General features: G+C 43.2%; 1 protein-coding gene across 27 annotated transcripts in view; it reads left to right on the top strand.

The window, feature by feature from the left end:
• The window catches only part of MTA3 (metastasis associated 1 family member 3), a 222182-nt gene that overhangs the window by 167840 nt on the left and 36362 nt on the right, over positions 1–17980 (top strand). For all 27 annotated transcript variants that reach the window (XR_011386670.2, XR_011386669.2, XM_089326485.1 and 24 more), the window contains 2 exons: positions 7272–7460; positions 16411–16485. Coding sequence is in view for 25 of the 27 variants with exons in the window: in XM_089326485.1 (XP_089182611.1) it covers positions 7272–7460; positions 16411–16485 (264 nt within the window). In the remaining 2 variants the exon portion in view is untranslated. The remainder of the gene's footprint in view (positions 1–7271; positions 7461–16410; positions 16486–17980) is intronic.

Raw genomic sequence — 17980 nt, 5'->3', positions numbered from 1 at the left:
AGGGTATTTTGAATACTGTAATGTGTGCTGTATACATGTAACATTTTTGTAGAATTGTAACTGAGACTATCAGTAGTTTGTATTAAACGTCTATGTGTATCAGTTACCTGTTGTCATAGTGATGCCACTTGTTGCAGGCTGAATTCTCTGAGAAGCAGTTAATGATGACCACTGTCAATGAGGAGAGTTACTGGGGGAACCCTGTGACCAACATTTGTGGAACAGAAAGGGAGGAGGAGAATTGGGCAACAGGGAAGGTGGGATATGATGCAGTCCGAGGACCTCTGCTAACTCCAGGGGGTGTGCTCAAGTGTTGTCTTAAATCTGGATGAAGGCTGGGCTTTTACGCCTGTACATCATTTGATGCAAACTGCTCCCTGAATGGGGTGTGAGTTTGGGCAATGAATCTTTCTTTACTGAGTTAATTGCAAAGAAAACCAATGGCTGAGGATTTTCTGCTCACACCATTTCTAGTGACTGAGTGAATCAAAACAAAACAAACATTACACTGCTTCAAATTTCAGTGGCTTATAGCAAGAAGCATTGATTTCTTGTCCACTCACCTTCAGATTGTCTAGCCTTCTGCTGAGCTGTACAGGACTAACCTGTAGTAGGGCTAACCCACTGCAGGTTGCATCCAGATTTGCGTCCTCTCTCCTTCTTTGTGAACAAAAGTCAGTGGCATGAGAGGGCAAGCGAAAACAAAAAGCAGAATACATTTGCAGTCTTCATGTGCTACTGTCCAAGCCAGTATTGATAAAGAGTACTGACCTGTAGTCCAGTGGAGGGAGTGAATGTCTGCTGAACAGTCCATTCTACCACAGTGTGACTCTGCTTAATGAACAAAAGATGAGAATTCCACTGCCAAGATTTCCTTGTCAGTCTTCCTCCTAAAATACTTCTGTTTGTCATCCCCATCTGTTGTGAATGAGATGAAATGTGACAACACCTTCCCTGCTTTTTGGCAAAGAGAACAGCTTGTGCTGGGTTCTTAGGATTTTTCAAATTTAGACTTGAATAGATCTTACAACATGTATCTGTATCTCTTAATTGAAAAGATGGTATCTTTGCAAAGTATCTGGAGGAAGATTTCAATATTTTTGTGCTTAGTTTTAAATCCCTTTTATTTTTAAAAATATTTATTTATTTAGAAAGGCAGAGTGTCAGGGTGGGGGGGCAGAGAGAGAGACAGAGATAACTTCCATCTGCTAGTTCACTCCCGAAATGGCCACAAGAGCTGGGGCTGAGCCAGGCCAAAGCCAGGAGCCAGGAATTCCATCTGTGTCTCCCACATGGGTGGCAGGGCCCAAACACTTGGAACGTCCTCTGCTGCCTTCCCAGGTGCATTAGTAGGAAGCTGTATTGAAAGCAAAACAGCAGGGACTCATACTGGCACTTGAGTATAGATTGCTCTGACACAAGTACTGGCTTGCTAGTGCCACAGCACTACAACACTAGCTTCTATGTTAATTTTTTTAAAAAAGACATTTATTTGAAAGGTAGAGTGATAGAAAGAGAGGGATAGAGACTCTTCCATCTGCTGGTTCATTTCCCAAATGCCCACAACAGCCAGGGCTACAAGCCAAAAACAGGAGCCACGAACTGCATCCCACTTCCCCATGTGAGTGGCAGGAACCCAATTACTTGGATCATTGCTTCTTCCCAGGATACCCACTAGCAGGAAGCTGGATCAGAAGCAGGAGCAGAAGCAGATCCTGGCACTGTGATATGGGATGAGGACATCTAATAGTAGCTTTTCCCCACACGCCATGATGCCCACCTCTGTTTATGTATTTGAAAAGGAAAGAGAGAGAAAAGAAGGAGAGGGAAGGGAGGCGGGTAGAAGGGAGAGAGAAGAGATAGAGCTCTTCCATTTGCTGATTTACTCCCCAGATGCCCCCAAAGCTGACTGGTCCAGGCCTGGGAATCTGTGTCTCTGTCTTGGATTCCAAGAAGCCATCATCTGCTGCTTCCCTGCGGTGCCCATCAGGAGGAAGCTGGCATTGGAAACAAAGCCGGGACTGGATCCCTGGCACCCTGATATAGGATGCATCCCAAGGAGCGAGTTAACCACTGCCTCAAATGCCCACTCCTTTTTTTCTTATTAAATTTATTTTTAGGCCCATGGTTGTGTGTGTGTATTTTAAAGATAGTGAAGGGGTCAGTGCTGTGGTGTGGTGGGTAAAGCCACTGTCTGCAGTGCCAGCATCCCATATGGGCACTGGTTTGAGTCCCGGCTGCTCTGCTCCCAAACCAGCTCTCTGGTATGGCCTGGGAGATGTCCCAATTCCTTGGACCCCTGCACCCACGTGGGAGATCTGGAAGAATCTGCAGGCTCCTGGCTTCAGATTGTTGAAGCTCCAGACATTGCAGCCATTTGGGGAGTGAACCAGCGAATGGAAACCCTTCCCCCGCCCTCTGCCTCTCTCTAACTCTGCCTTTCAAATAAAATAAATTAATCCTTAAAAAAAAAATATGGTAGAATAGATGGGGCAGGCATTTATTATTTGCTTGGCACACCAGTGAATACACTGCTTGGGATCCTGCATCCCATATTGGAGTACCCGAGTTTGTGTCCCAGCTCTGCTTCTGATTCCAGCTTCCTGCTAATGTGCACCCTGGGAGGCAGCAGTTGATGACTCAGTTACTTAGCCTCCCTCCCCCAGCCCCCAAGCCTTTTATTTAATAAGCACAAATTTTATAAGTACAACTTTAGGAATATAATGATTTTTCCACCATACCCACCCTCCCACCCACACTCCCATCCCACCTTCTCCTCCCTCTCCCATTCCCAGTCCTATTCTCCATTAGGATTCTTTTTCAATTAACTTTATACACAGAAGACCAACTCTATACTAAGTAAGGATTTCAACAATTTTGCGCACACACACACACACACACACACACATACTGAGAACAAGTTTTACAGTTAATTCTCATAACAACTTATTGAGGACAGAAGTCCTGCATGGGAAATAAGTGCACAGTGACTCCTGTTGTTAATTTAATAATTAAGATGCTTCTGTAGGACATAGTGATCACCTGAGGCTGTTGACTTGAGCTTCCAAAGCTATTGAAGCCTTTTGAATCCACAATCTCTGTCAGTATTAAGACAAGGCTATAAGCAAAGTGGAAGTTTCTCCTCCCTTCAGAGAGAAGTACATCCTTCTTTGGTGGCCACTTCTTTCCACTGGGGTCTCTCACAGGGATCCTTCAGGTAGGACTTTTTTTTTTTTCCCACAGTGTCTTGGCTTTCCATGCCTGATATGTTTCATCGGCTTTCAGCCAGACCAGAACGACTTAAGGGCTGATTCTGAGGTCTGAGTGCTATTTTAAGCAATTGTCATTCTTTGAGTCTGCTGTGTATACTGCTTCCCATGTTGGAGCATTCTCTCCTTTTTAATTCTATCTATTATTATTACCAGACACTTGAGCTTATTTTTTTTTAACGACTTGGAGTAGTCCAGGGAAAATATCTCTTTTTTTTTTTTTAAAGATTTATTATTTGAAAGTCAGAGAGAGGTCTTCCATCTGCTGGTTCACTCCCCAGATGGCTGCAATGGCCAGAGCTCCACCGATCCGAAGCCAGGAGCTAGGAACTTCTTCCAGGTCTCCCACATGGATGCAGGGGCCAAAGCACTTGGGTCATCTTCCAGTGTGTTCCCAGGCCATAACAGAGCTAGATCGGAAGTGAAGCAGCCAGGACTCAAACCAGCACTCATATGTGATGCAGTGGCTAAACCTATTGCACCACAATGAGCATTGTATGATATGGTCTGTTGCTTCTACTGTTAACTGTCAGTCTTCTTCATTGGGTGCAAAAAAGTTTAAATTTTTTTCCTCACCAATTGATGCATATGGTCTACTGCTGCAAGCTTCATCTTCAGCATTGTCTAGTTCTTTCTTAAAATGAGTTATTCATCTTTAAATTCTTTAAATTTTTTAAAGATTTATTTATTGTACTTGAAAGAGTTACACAGAGAGAGGAATGGCAGAGAGAGAGAGAGATCTTCCATCTGCTGGTTCACTCCCCAGTTGACCACAACAGCCAGAGGTGAGCTGATCCAAAGCCAGGAGCCAGGAGCTTCTTCTGGGTCTCCCACGTGGGTGCAAGGGCCCAAGGAGTTGGGCCATCTTCTACTTCTCTCCCAGGCCATAGCAGAGAGCTGGATCGGAAGTGGAACAGCCGGGTCTTTTTTTTTTTTTTGACAGGCAGAGTGGACAGTGAGAGAGAGAGACAGAGAGAAAGGTCTTCCTTTGCCGTTGGTTCACCCTCCAATAGCTGCCGCGGCCTGCGCGCTGTGGCCGGCGCACCGCGCTGATCCGATGGCAGGAGCCAGGAGCCAGGTACTTCTCCTGGTCTCCCATGGGGTGCAGGGCCCAAGCACCTGGGCCATCTTCCACTGCACTCCCTGGCCACAGCAGAGGAATGGCTTGGAAGAGGGCCAACCGGGACAGAATCCAGCGCCCCGACCAGGACTAGAACCTGGTGTGCCGGCCCCGCTAGGCGGAGGATTAGCCTAGTGAGCTGCGGCGCCGGCCAACAGCCGGGTCTTGAACTGGCACCCATATGGGATGCTGGCACTGCAGGCAATGGCTTTACCCACTATGCCGCAGCGCTGGCCCCCATCTTTAAATTCTTGATGTCTTTGCAACATTGTCCCCATAAACATTTTGTAAAACATCAGTGATTCACCATTCTTCCACTTAACCTTAATCACCATTTTTATGTTTGTTCTTGATTCTGTTTTAACAGAGTTCATGGTGCTTTGATAGGGGCTTCCAAATGGCATAGCCTAGTTAGTATAGTTAGTAAAACTTCATTTGGCACACAAAAAAAATCCATGCATAGTTTTTCATAATAGACATTTTCCATGAACATTTTGAGGATACCTTGTGTACTGCTGTTGTTAAGAGACCCCTAGGGGCTGGCGCTGTGGCTCACTTGGTTAATCCTCCGCCTACGGCGCTGGCATCACATATGGGTGCTGGGTTCTAGTCCCGGTTGCTCCTCTTCCAGTCCAGCTCTCTGCTGTGGCCTGGGAAGGCAGTGAAGGATGGCCCAAGTGCTTGGGTTCCTGTACCCATGTGGGAGACCAGGGAGAAGCACCTGGCTCCTGGCTTTGCGGTGTAGTTCCGGCCATAGCACCCATTTGGAGGGTGAACCAATGGAAGGAATACCTCTCTCTCTGTCTCTCTCTCTCACTGTCTAACTCTATCTGTCAAATAAAAAATTTAAAAAAAGAGACCCCTAAAAAATATTGGTTTTTATTTTCATTTTCTTAGATCAATTCAGAGATTATGTAAGAGTCTATGATAGTAAATACTAAAACGAGACTGCAAAGTGTGTTCAATGAAGTTAGCTGAAGAGGGAGAGTTTAATTGATTTTGAATATTACAGAGTATAAAATCAAGATCAGTTCTAACATTTCTGCAAACCCTGGTGCAGAAGGGTGAGAAAATTTACTGTTCCACAGTGTGACAAAGATAGCAAAAGACAGTTGTGATTAGAATTAGGAAATTGATAATGAAATCTATACTTGCTTTTGTTTTGTGAACTTCAATGATTTATTTTAAGTGAGATGTCAACTCTTGTTGAAGCATTATGTACCTAAACATGTTCACCTGTTCTAAATAATGCCTTTAGGTATGTTTGCACATTGGTATAGTTAGTGTCTTAGTTACTGTATAATAGGGTAAATAATTTTTTTTAAGATTTATGTATTTTTATTGAGAGGCAGAATTGCATACAGAGAGAAAGGTCTTCCATCTGCTGGTTCACTCCCAAAATGGTTGCAATGGCTGAAGCTGGGCTAATCTGAAGCCAGGTGCCAGGAGTTTCTTCTGGGTCTCCCACATGAGTGCAGGCGCCCAAGGACTTGGGCCATCTTCCACTGCTTTCCCAGGGCACAAGTAGAGAGCAGGATCTGAAGTAGAGCAGCCGGAACACTAACCAAGATGCTGGCAGCCAGAGACCCAGCCTACTATGCCACAACATCAGCCCTGTAAATAATGTTTAGTGCATACTTTTGTGAATAACTGTTTGTCTTTCATACTACTAAGAGTGTTGGTTGATATTGACTTTATTTTGTGCTCTTGGACCAGAAGAGACCTACTGTCGCATGATACCTCCATTTCCCATACAACTTACTGTTAATGCATACCCTGGGAGGCAGCAGTTGATGGCTTGGGTCCCTCCAATCCATGTTGAAGGCCCAAATTGAGTTTCAGGCTCCTGGCTTTGCCCTGGCCTAGCCCTGGCTGTTGCAGACATTTTGGTTTTGGGAGTGAACCAGTGGGTAGAAAGTTTCTCCTCTTTGCTCTCTTCCCCTCTCTGTTGTTCTGCCTTTCAAATAAATACAAATAAATAAACTCAACAAAGGATGCAAGATTTGGCATTCATGTATTATGAAGTCTGGACAGGAGGAGGGAAGTCGTAAACTAGTTCTCATTTGGACAAGAGTTGATCAGTTAGCTAGCCAAATCCGTGCCCCTCCCATGTCCTTTTCTTTATCTGGGCAGAACCGATCACAAAACTGTTTGGTGATTTTCCTACTAACATACCAGGTGCATGCATGTTCTGAATCTCTTCTCTCCAGGAGAAAAACCATCACAATACAAAATTTAAGTTTTGATATTTTAAAACCTAGTTTATTCATTTTTCTGATTGATGGAAAATACTTTTTAAGTAACTTCTACCTAAAGTACTTTTGCAAAAAGCTGATTATTTGTTCTAATGTAGCTTTTTTCCTTTCAGTTTACTATGCAAGTCACTCCTCCTGAAATATATAGGAAACCTACATCATCCTAGCTATTGCCAAGGAAGCCTGGTCATATATTCCTGTTCTTGCAAAATCTCAGTCAAATTAATACCTTTTTTTTCCCTAAGATTTATTTTATTTGAGAGGTAGAGTTTACAAACAGAGAGGTTTTCCATCCACTGGTTAACTCCCCAAATTTGCTGCGATGGCCAGAGCTGGGCTGATCCAAAGCCAGGAGCCAGGAGCTTCTTCCAGGTCTCCCATGTGGATGCAGGGGCCCTATCACTTGAGCCATCTTCCACTGCTTTCCCAGGCACATTAGCAGGGAACTGGATCAGAGGTGGAGCAGCTCGGAGTCCAATTGGTGCCCATATGCGATGCTGGTATCCCAGGTGGTGGCTTTACCTGCTGTGCTACAATGCCAGCCCTGCATCGTGCACTTTAATATTTCTGTTCTTAAATAATCTAGCCATTCTGCAGTCTGGTTGATGTTTTCTCTCTTTTCTGCAGTTTCATGCTATGGATACGTTGTATAGACACGGCTATGATTTAAGCAGTGCCATTAGTGTCTTAGTACCACTTGGAGGACCTGTTTTATGCAGAGATGAAATGGAAGAATGGTCGGCCTCTGAAGCTAGCTTATTTGAAGAGGCACTGGAAAAATACGGGAAAGACTTCAATGACATACGTCAAGACTTTGTAAGTAAATTAAAATAACGTCGGGGTGGGAATATTTTGTTTTGGAAATAATACAGCCTTTAGGGAGCCTGGGACATAATAATTTTTATCCGCTCAGTGTAGAATGAAGGCCAGTCTTGTAGAGGGAAAAAACTGATGCTTGTTCTTAGGATTAGTTTTAATATGTAGGTCAGGAACCTGAGATCTTGCTGCATACTTTGACAGTGTGAATTTACAGTCATGACCTCTCTGGGTGTTTCAGGCTAAACGTGGACAGCTCTTCTGATCACTTTCTGTACACATCTCTGATCTCTCTCCTTAGGCTCATTGCTGTCCTGTAAGCCTTCCATATTTTTCTAATTGTTTACCAATTGTTGAGCATGAATTTGATGCAGACTTTTAATATGGAAATAACCTCTGTGAAGCATAGTAGAATTGACTTAATGGGTTTTTTTATTTTGTTTTAAAGATTTTATATATTTATTTGAGAGGTAGAGTTACAGACAGAGGGAGAGACAGAGAGAAAGATCTTCCTTCTGTTGGTTCATTCCCCAAATGGCTGCAGTGGCTGGAGCTGTGCCAATCCGAAGCCAGGAGCTTCTTCCGGGTCTCCCATGTAGGTGCAGGGGCCCAAGGACATGGGCCATCTTCTACTGCTTTCCCAGGCCTTAGCAGAGAACTGGATCAGAAGTGAAGCAACCAGCACTTGAACTGGCGCCCATATGGGATGCTGGTACTGCAGGTGGGGGCTTTTACGCCTGTGCCACAGCGCCTGCCCAGCCCCTTTGGTTTTGTTCTAGCTTGTTGGAATAGAAAGCTTATTGAAACATTTAGTATTAAAGAAGGTACAGAAACAATTTAGATTGGACTTCCAAGAATGACTCTGAAAGCCATGTCTCAGAATTGGCTATCCAGGACGAGAGCTGTGGTACAGGGGGTTATGCTGCCACTTTGAACGCTGGCATCCCCTTTTAGGATGATACTGGTCCTGATCCTGGCTGCTCCAGTTCTTATCCAGCTTCCTGTTAATATGTCTGGGAAAGCAGAAAGCAGCAGTTGATGACTCAAGTACTTGGTCCCCTACCACCCATGTGGGAGACCTGGGTCGAGTTCCCGACTCAGCCTGGCGCCTGACTCAGTTCCTGACTTCAGCCTGGTGCCACCCTGGCTGCTGTTGTCATGTGGGGAATGAATTAGTGGATGGAGATCTTTCTCCCTCTCTCTGTCATTCTGCCTTTTAAATATATAAATAAATAAATCTTAAAAAAAAATAAAAAGAAGTAGAAGAACGGTCTGCCTAGGGATACCGCAGTCCTGCACGTGATGAGAGCAAAATTAGAAAGCTACCTCTAGAATTAGAAGTCTCCCATTCAAGGCAGGCATTGGTGCAACAGATTAATCCACCATTTGGGACACCCACATCTCACATTGAGTGCTTAAGAGTTTTGACTGCTCCACTTCCAATACATCTTCCTGCTAATGTTTGGGAGGCCAAAGATGGTGACCAATGCGATTAGTCCCATGCCACCCACATGGGAGACCTGGATGTAATTCCTGTTTGTCCCCTCTCTCTGTCACTCTGCCTTTCAACTATCTAACTAAACTAAACATAAAAACAAACGAACAAAAAACCCAGCACTCAACCTTTGTCTCCAAAACAGTTTCTGCTGTTATTGTTATGCCCATGGGCAGAGGTGTTTTTTGTTTGGTTGGTTGGTTGTTTTTTGCACCAAATCCATTTTCCCTTGCTAGTGCATCTATGTGCACCCTAAATTATAAACAGTCTTAAGATTCCAGACAAGGAAGTGTGGAGAATGTGGATTCTAACTCTTCAGTGTACACTAGAATGTTAAGATGTGCCAATCTAGATTCAGTTTGTTGTATTTTGGAGGCTGAAATTGTCCACCAGTGTGAGAAACCTTGAAGTAACCAAGATTGAATGTCAGGGGTTTAACTGCTCAGAGTCTTGTGTTCTTTATAGTAGTGGGTGTTTTTTAAGCTTGTTAGCCCCCCCTTCCCCCATATTTGTGAAAGTAATATGTAAATTTAGTACAAAACTTAATGTGAGGAACCTTCACAAACGTCATGGTAAATACATCTTGAAAAGTCTTCATGAATTTTAGAACTTTTTGGCACTAAAGTAAACTTTCCTTTTTTTATAAAAAAGCTTTAATTTATTTATTTGAAATGCTGAGTTAGAAAGGCAGAGGAAAAGAGATCTTCCATCCGCTGGTTCACTCCCCAAGTGTCTACAGCTTCCAGAGCTGAGCCGATTTGAAGCCAGGGGCCCAAGGACTTGGGCCATTTTCTGCTGCTTTCCCAGGCCATAGCAGAGAGCTGGATCGGAAGTGGAGCAGCCAGGACACGAACCATTTCCTATATGGGATGCCGGCACTGCAGGCGTCGGCTTTACCTGCTACGCCACAGTGCCAACCCGGAACTTTCCTTTTAATACTATTTTCCCATAAACTTTTTGAAGAACACTAATACATATTGTATTTGCTTGTTTTAGATTTTGCAGCATTTTGAATTTTATTGATGCTCAATAAAAGTCTTCCCACATACTCCAAAATCTGAAAAACTCCTAAATCTGAAACACTTTTGGTCCAAGCATTTTAGATAAAGAATATTTAACCTGGTAATATTAAAACTGTTTTAGTGCTAACACTTCTCTGGCTGAATAAAAAATTTTTTAAAGATTTATTTATTTATTTGAAAGAGTTACACACACACACACACACACACACAGATGGATCTTCCATCTACTGGTTCACTCCCCAAAAATGACCCCAGTGGCTGAGGGTCTTTTGTGTGGATAGCATAGACTCTAGCACTTGGGCTATCCTCCACTGCTTTTCCCAGGCCATCAGCAGGGAGCTGGATAGGAAGTGTAGCAGCCAGGACGTGAACCAGTACTCACATGGCCTTATTCCACCGTCCCCACTGCCAAAAAGTTTTGATTGTTGAACCAACCTGTGTTCTTGGCTATCAGTTGCACCTGGTCATGAAGTTTGTTTCTTTAATGCAGTACCAGATTTGATTTGCCAGTATATTTTTAGGGATTTTTCATCTTTTAAAAAAATCTGTTACACATTTACAATAAAAATGTTGTGTTTATTGTGTAAGACCTGTTCTGAAATGTGCACATATGTGAATAAGCAATATTGACCTTTAGTTTTTTCTGTATGTTTTTTTAGCAGATGTTTTCTTTAAATTTTTATTTATTTTTATTTTATTGGAAAGATGGGTGAGTGGTAAGAGGTCCGTATTCAAATACCTACAATAGCCAGTGATAGAGGAGGCTGAGACCACCGGCCAGGAATTCAGTGGGTGGCAGGGACCCAAGTACTTGAGCCATTGTCTGCTGCCTTCTAGCATGTGCATTAGCAGGAAGTTGGAATCAGAAGCAGAGCCAGGACTTGAGCCCAGGCACCCTGAAATGGGAGACAGCTGTCCCCAAGTGATGGCTTACTGCTGCATCAAACACCTACTTCAGTATCTTTGGTTTTGCAAATATTCCAAGTGAATGCTGGCTTTATAGAATTGAGTATGGAAGTCTTCACTTTTAACTAGTGTCTGGAACTGTTTGCATAGAATTATTCCTTAAATAGTAATGAAGTCATCTGTTTTCTTGGAAGGTTATTAAGCTATGAAGTAATTTTATTTAACAGATCTTTTGTTATCTCTTTATTGCGTGAGCTTTGGGAGTTTGTGTCTTCTAAAGGCTCTGTCCATTTTATCTTGTTTAGTTTATTGACAAAGTTGTTCATAATATGAGTTCATAATGTTATTATCCTTTTAATGTCTCTGGATGAATTTAGAGCTATGTCTGCTCTCTTATTCCCAATACTAATAATTTGTATCTTCCTTTTTTTCTGATTAGTCTGGCTGAGAGTTTATCGATTTTATTGAACCTAGCCAAGAGCTAGCTTTTGGCTTGATTGATTTTTTTCCCCTTCTATATTCTATTTCATTGATTTCTACTTATATCTTTATTATTTCCTTCCTTCACATTTTGTTGGACCTAATTGCTTTCCTTTTCCTACTATCTTCTCAAGGTTGAAGTTTTCACTTTTTATTGGAAACTTTCCTTCCAATGCAAGTATTTATTGGTAGTACACTTTGCCAATAAATTCAACCCTTTTTGGTCTGAAAATTTTTTACTGTCTCTTGGAAAGATATTTCATTCTTTACAGAATCTACTTTTTTTCTTTTTGATACTTGTAAGCTGCTTCTCTATATCTTGTGTATATAGTTTTAGCTGAGGAGTTCCTGTGATGTAGTGCTGCTTTTTCTTGGTCTTCAGTTTTGTCTTTTGACTTTTATCATTTTTATTACTTCAGTGTACCGAAGTGTATTTTCTTTGTAATGATTCTGCTTGTTCTCTGAACTGTGTAACTGTGATTTATTGTTTTCTATTAATCTTGGGTAAATCTTAGCCATTTCTTTTTCTTTTAAAATTATTTATATATTTATTTATATGAAAGATAAGACTTAGAGAGAGAGAGTGAGAAACAGAGAGAGTGAAATCTTCCATTTGCTGGTTCACTCCTCAAATGGCTGCAATGGCTAAGGCTGGGTGGACTGAAGCCAGGAGCCCAGAGTTTCATCTGGGTCTCCCATGTTGGTACAGGGGCCCAAGGACTTGGGCCATCTTTCTCTGCTTTCCCAGGTGTGTTAGCAGGGAGCTGGATTAGAAGTGGAACAGCCAGCACTGAAGATGGTAGCCTAACCCGCTGTGCCACAGTGTCAGCTCCAGTCATTTCTTTTCTTTTCCTTTTTTTTTTTTTTTTTTTTGACAGGCAGAATGAGACAGTGAAAGAGAGACAGAGAGAAAGGTCTTCCTTCCATTGGTTCACCCTCCAAATGGCCAGTACGGCCAGCGTGCTGTGCCGATCCGAAGCCAGGAGCCAGGTGCTTCCTCCTGGTCTCCCATGTGGGTGCAGGGCCCAAGGACCTGGGCCATCCTCCACTGCACTCCCGGGCCACAGCAGAGAGCTGGACTGGAAGAGGAGCAACCAGGACAGAATCTGGCACCCCAACTTGGACTAGAACCTGGGGTGCTGGCACCGCAGGTAGAGGATTGGCCTAGTGAGCCATGGCGCCGGCCGCAGCCATTTCTTTTCTAGTATTTGTTAGCCCCCTTTCTGTGTAGAACTGCAATTATGCACATGATCTCTTAGTGTTGTCCCCTGGTTCATGGATGCTCCTTTTAATTTTCACTCATTTTTCTATTTTAGTTTGTATAATCTTCTGATATACTTAATTCTTATGCATTCACATCTTACTTTCTGTACTTAAAATCTCTCTCATGCATGTTGTCCATCTTTTCAGCTAACTTGCTTAATGTGTTAACCACATTTATTGTAAAGATTGTCTTATATTTTCAGCATTTCCATTCATATTGGGGTTCTGTTGTATTAATTATTTCTTGACAATGAGACATTTGGCAGTGTTTTTTTGGGGTGTGTGTGTTATATTTTTTATTAGAAGCAGAATATCTTTGGTGAACAATACCAGAGATTGGGTTAGATAGTATTCATCCTCAGAAATGAGTGTGCTTCATCTGTTCTCAGGCAGTTTGTGTGAGGGCTTGAGCCTGTCTTGTCAGTTGTGACTGGTTTGGGTTTCACTGTTCTAGCTGTCTTCACTGCACCCATCTTCAGATATGGGAAGGCCAAGATCCTACATGTTGCCATGGTATATTTGAACCACATGGGCGCCTCCAAAGCCTGTATCCATGAATTCCCCTGTCCCCACACCCAACAACCTCACATCGTCCTGTAGGAACATTCTGCAAGAGCCAGGGGCACTTGACCCTCTTGTTCCTTCTTTGTCTCACGTCCATGGCCCCTGCTGGAACATTCTGTTCCTGAGTGCAGATCCCATGTGGCCCTGCATGGAGTTCAGTGTCCTCTTCCCCCAGGCTGTGAGTATCTGTGACTTAAAAACTGCAGGTATTGGGGCCAGCACTATGGCGCAGTGTGTTGATTCCCTGGCCAGGGGCGCCGGCGTCCCATATGGTCACCGGTTGGAGACCTGGCTTCTCCACTTCTGATCCAGCTCTCTGCTGTGGCATGGGAGGGCAGTGGAGGATGACCCAGGTCTTTGGGCCCCTGTGCCCATGTGGGAGACCTGGAGGAAGCTCCGGGCTTCAGATCGGTGCAGCTCCGGCTACTGCGGCTGATTGTGGAGTGAGCCAGCGGATGGAAGACCTCTCCCTCTCTCTGTCTGCCTCTCTTCTCTCTGTGTAACTTTGGCTTTCAAATAAATGAGTAAATTTTTTTTTTTTTAATTTTTTTTTTTTTAACAGGCAGAGTGGACAGTGAGAGAGAGAGACAGAGAGAAAGGTCTTCCTTTGCCGTTGGTTCACCCTCCAATGGCTGCCGCGGCCAGTGTGCTGCAGCTGGCGCACTGCGCTGATCCGATGGCAGGAGCCAGGAGCCAGGTGCTTTTCCTGGTCTCCCATGGGGTGAAGGGCCCAAGCACTTGGGCCATCCTCCACTGCACTCCCTGGCCACAGCAGAGAGCTGGCCTGGAAGAGGGCCAACCGGGACAGAATCCGGCGCCCCAACCGGGACTAGAACCCGGTGTGCCGGCGCCGCTAGGCGGAGGATTAGCCTAGTGAGCCGCGGCGCTGGCCGAAATGAGTAAAACAAAACTGCAGGTATAGCCTCATGTTTGAGGTCAGGTGCCATGTCTTACATGTTGTGTGTTCAGCTGTTTTGTACTATCATGGGGCAATGGATCCCTCCCTCCCACTGGGTGAATAGGAGGGGATTTGTACACCACAGATTTCAAATTCTTACCTGTGTTTCATGTGGAACCTGGAATGCTGATGGATTTTTCTTTGAAGTTTCTGTTTGTACCTCAATAGATCTTATACTGCAGAGAAGTTCTCACAGAGCTCTTCATCCAGAACCAGTTTTTGCTTCCCATCTTGGCTTCAACAAAACAGATGCTTTGTGCACCACCTTCTCGATCTCTGCTTAATTCAGTTCTGAATTTAGGTCTTTACACACACATACATCAGAGTGGCAGAAATAAATCACAAGGGAGTCGTAGAAACACTGCATTTGGCTTTCTAGCCTTTGCAATGTGGGAAAGTGAACTGGATCTAGAACTAAGTTGGAAGGATACCCAGCGAGCCATAGTTGGGGTAGTGAGCCATTTGACTGAATATTTGAGCATAATGAAATGTATTACAGTGTATTAGATAGCTGATAGAACCTCCAGGAGGGCTAGGGATCGGGGTTTAGCTGCTTTGAAATGAAGCCAGGATTGCAGCCTCAGCCTGTGCTGGCTCTTTTTTCGCAGAAATCCCTTCACAGCTCTATTGCCTCTTCCACCAGTCCTGCTTGGTTCCTGTTCTCCCTTGACTCTTGTCAATCAGAGTGACACTTGTCTTAGGCTTAAGAGAGCTGTGCTGCTGCTTACCAATTTTGTATTAGCTAGAGTACAAATGGAAAGAGCCCATCTCTCCTTCCACTCAAAGTGGTATACCAGATGTTCACTTAAATGTTTTGCCCTCCAAAAGGATCCTCCCCTCTTCCTTGTGCTTCAGAGCTACTTCTGCTTGGGGTTGAAATGCAGCAGCAGCACAATTCTGACTGATGCCGGTCTATCATGCAAAGTCATCCGTTGCATTCATATTTTTTTCCTTGTCAATGAATTTGCCTCATGGAAATCCCCTGAAGCCAGGAGAGGGTTGAGGGAGAAATGATACTGCAACAGTAGGCACACTGGAATCGTTAACCTCTGTCTTCCTGACTTAACCTCCTCTTCCTCAGAGAGCAGTGGTGCTGGGCACCGCTGGTTAACACCTTTTGGATTATATAAAATATGATTCTTAATGAAGCACAATTTACTGGTCACACGTTTTCTCAGGTTTCACTGAGGTAAATGCCCACTCTAGTGCTCATTTCTTAAAAAAAAAGAATAGGTGCTGAGAGCTCTTAGCTTGCTTATGAGCCCTAGGGGCCCGTGCTCTGACTGTCACTGGGAGTCTTGCTGGAGGCTCCTTACTCCATAATTCAGACACTTTCAATTAGGTGAATGTGCTGAATTTTAAAAAATTACTTGTTTTAGCTGCAGTTCATAGGCCACTCGCTGTGCTGATCTGGTCTTGTAAGCAGACTGCATATGAAACTACCAAAAGAGTTACTGCCCAGTTAAGCATAAAATAGTTAACCTTCTCTAAAATCCATTTTTTCTCTTCAGGCCAAACAGGTGAGTTGATGGGGCAGGTGATAGGCATGGCATGGATGTTGCTTACGTGGGTCACAAGCAGAGCCCTGACTGCAAGCTTAGTGGAAGGCAGAGGGCTGATTCACCCTGCGTACAGTCGGCTGCTGAGGCTTAAGGCTGTGTTGTCAATCATTCAGATCATCATAGTGCTTCTTGGATTACTGAACTTTTTCTATGGTTATGAGTTTCAAGACAAGAATCTCACGTGGCTGTTTCTGAATGCTTAACGAAAGCAGCAAAGGCAAGCTTCCCATTTTTCTAATAGGAAGCACACTTGGCTGTGTTCGTTATCAGAGATTTAGGTTTTTATTCTCTTTACAACAGAATAGGTCAAAATAGAATAGACTTGGAAAAGATGAGAAAAATATACCAGAGACCAAATGTCACCCAATTGTAGCTGGCATTTTTGGAGGTGAAAGTAACTCAGGCTGAAGCTATTTAAATATCATTTCTAAAATTGTGCTGCAGCCTTACCTGTAGCGCAAGAACTTTTCTAAGTAAGTTAAGAAATATTGTCAGTCATAAGGATCATGATTTTTAATAAAATGGGAAGTGAGAAATGGAAAGTGTTGTATTAGAGTCTCTTATTGAATGTAACTTTTTTGGGGTATCTTGATAAGAATTAGTTCATTTTCTCAAATGCCGCTTCTAGAAGGAATCTTTCAAAGGGATACTTGTTTTATTATTTGAATTTTCATTATATTGTTAAATGTTTTTTTTTCAGCTGCCTTGGAAATCATTGACTAGCATCATTGAATATTATTACATGTGGAAAACTACTGACAGATACGTGCAACAGGTGATTTTTTTCATGTTGCTACTTGTATGATACCATTACTGTGAACTTTCTATTTCTATTTTTTTTTTTTTTTTGACAGGCAGAGTGGACAGTGAGAGAGAGACAGAGAGAAAGGTCTTCCTTTGCCGTTGGTTCACCCTCCAATGGCCGCCGCGGCCGGCATGCTGCGGCTGGCGCACCGCGCTGATCCGATGGCAGGAGCCAGGAGCCAGGTGCTTTTCCTGGTCTCCCATGGGGTGCAGGGCCCAAGCACCTGGGCCATCCTCCACTGCACTCCCTGGCCACAGCAGAGAGCTGGCCTGGAAGAGGGCCAACCGGGACAGAATCCGGCGCCCCGACCGGGACTAGAACCCGGTGTGCCGGCGCCACTAGGCGGAGGATTAGCCTAGTGAGCCGCGGCGCCGGCCTCTATTTCTATTTTAATATTTCTTAGCAGTGTAGTAATTTTAAATGTTTTGTTTGCTTTATCTTTGACCATTTTGAAGCTACCTGATTTTGTATTTTTAAAATATTTTTAAAATCATCATCTTAATATTTCCTTGACTTCAGCATTCATTGTGACAGATAGTTTGGGAAGATGACAGGGAAGGATAGCTCTAGAGAGGCATCATTCCCCTTGCAAACGACACGTGCTTTATCCCTCTGTGAGTGTTGCTGATGAGAAGTACCAAAGGTGTGACAGCAGCACAAGCTTCTTGAACAAGTTATTTTTAATAAAGATTTGAACACTTACAGCATTGCCATCAGACATATAATTTGAGATAAAAGATCCTCTAACTAACTTTCATGACGCTGGTGTGATTATGTCCCCTAAGTCTTTGACCTTAACTGTTGTAGTGTTACTAGTCTGATGTTTTAGTAATGTACATAAGATTGTTCTCAAATTTTCTCTACAAGTGGAGAATGATTTAATATTTGAGTCCTTCCCGAATGTCCTAAATTCATGCAACTATCTCAGTTAATTACTTTGAATAGTATTGCCTTTGGGGAGAGGGGAGAGGTACAGTTTCTGAAATGACGTTAGCCAATGCTTGTTTTACATTCTTACCTTGCTCATGTGCCAGAACTCATTAAGTCAGAGACAGATATTTTAACAGAGACATTTTTTCGAAGTATGCAGGTTACCCAGTGTCAAATAATGGATGCTATAAAAATACATTTTAAGGATTACTTTTAAAAAGTACCATAATGAGTTTTTGAGGTTATAAATAGTGAATAGATGGCCTTGGCTTGTTGAGTCATTTCCAGAGTCAACATCATACAGAATTCAAAAGCATGATTGTTTCAAACTACTTACATAGAAATGAAGACCTTGGAGTCTGGAAACCTGTGTTACTCAAATCAACAAGCAACCATAAATGTGATGGAGATGATGGCCTCCTTGACAATATTTGTGAATTGTCAATACTTGACAGCTTGAATGACAATATGTCCAAAAATGTCAATGCAGGTTGTCCCCCTAAATGTTTTTGTTTCCTACTCTTTGGAAAAATGG

This window comes from Oryctolagus cuniculus, chromosome 2 (genome assembly GCF_051225735.1).
Source record: "Oryctolagus cuniculus isolate XC-2025 breed Fujian yellow rabbit chromosome 2, ASM5122573v1, whole genome shotgun sequence".
Lineage (NCBI taxonomy): Eukaryota > Metazoa > Chordata > Mammalia > Lagomorpha > Leporidae > Oryctolagus > Oryctolagus cuniculus.
The sequence above is the reverse complement of the archived record's forward strand: the minus strand, read 5'-3'. Positions and strand labels throughout refer to the sequence as shown.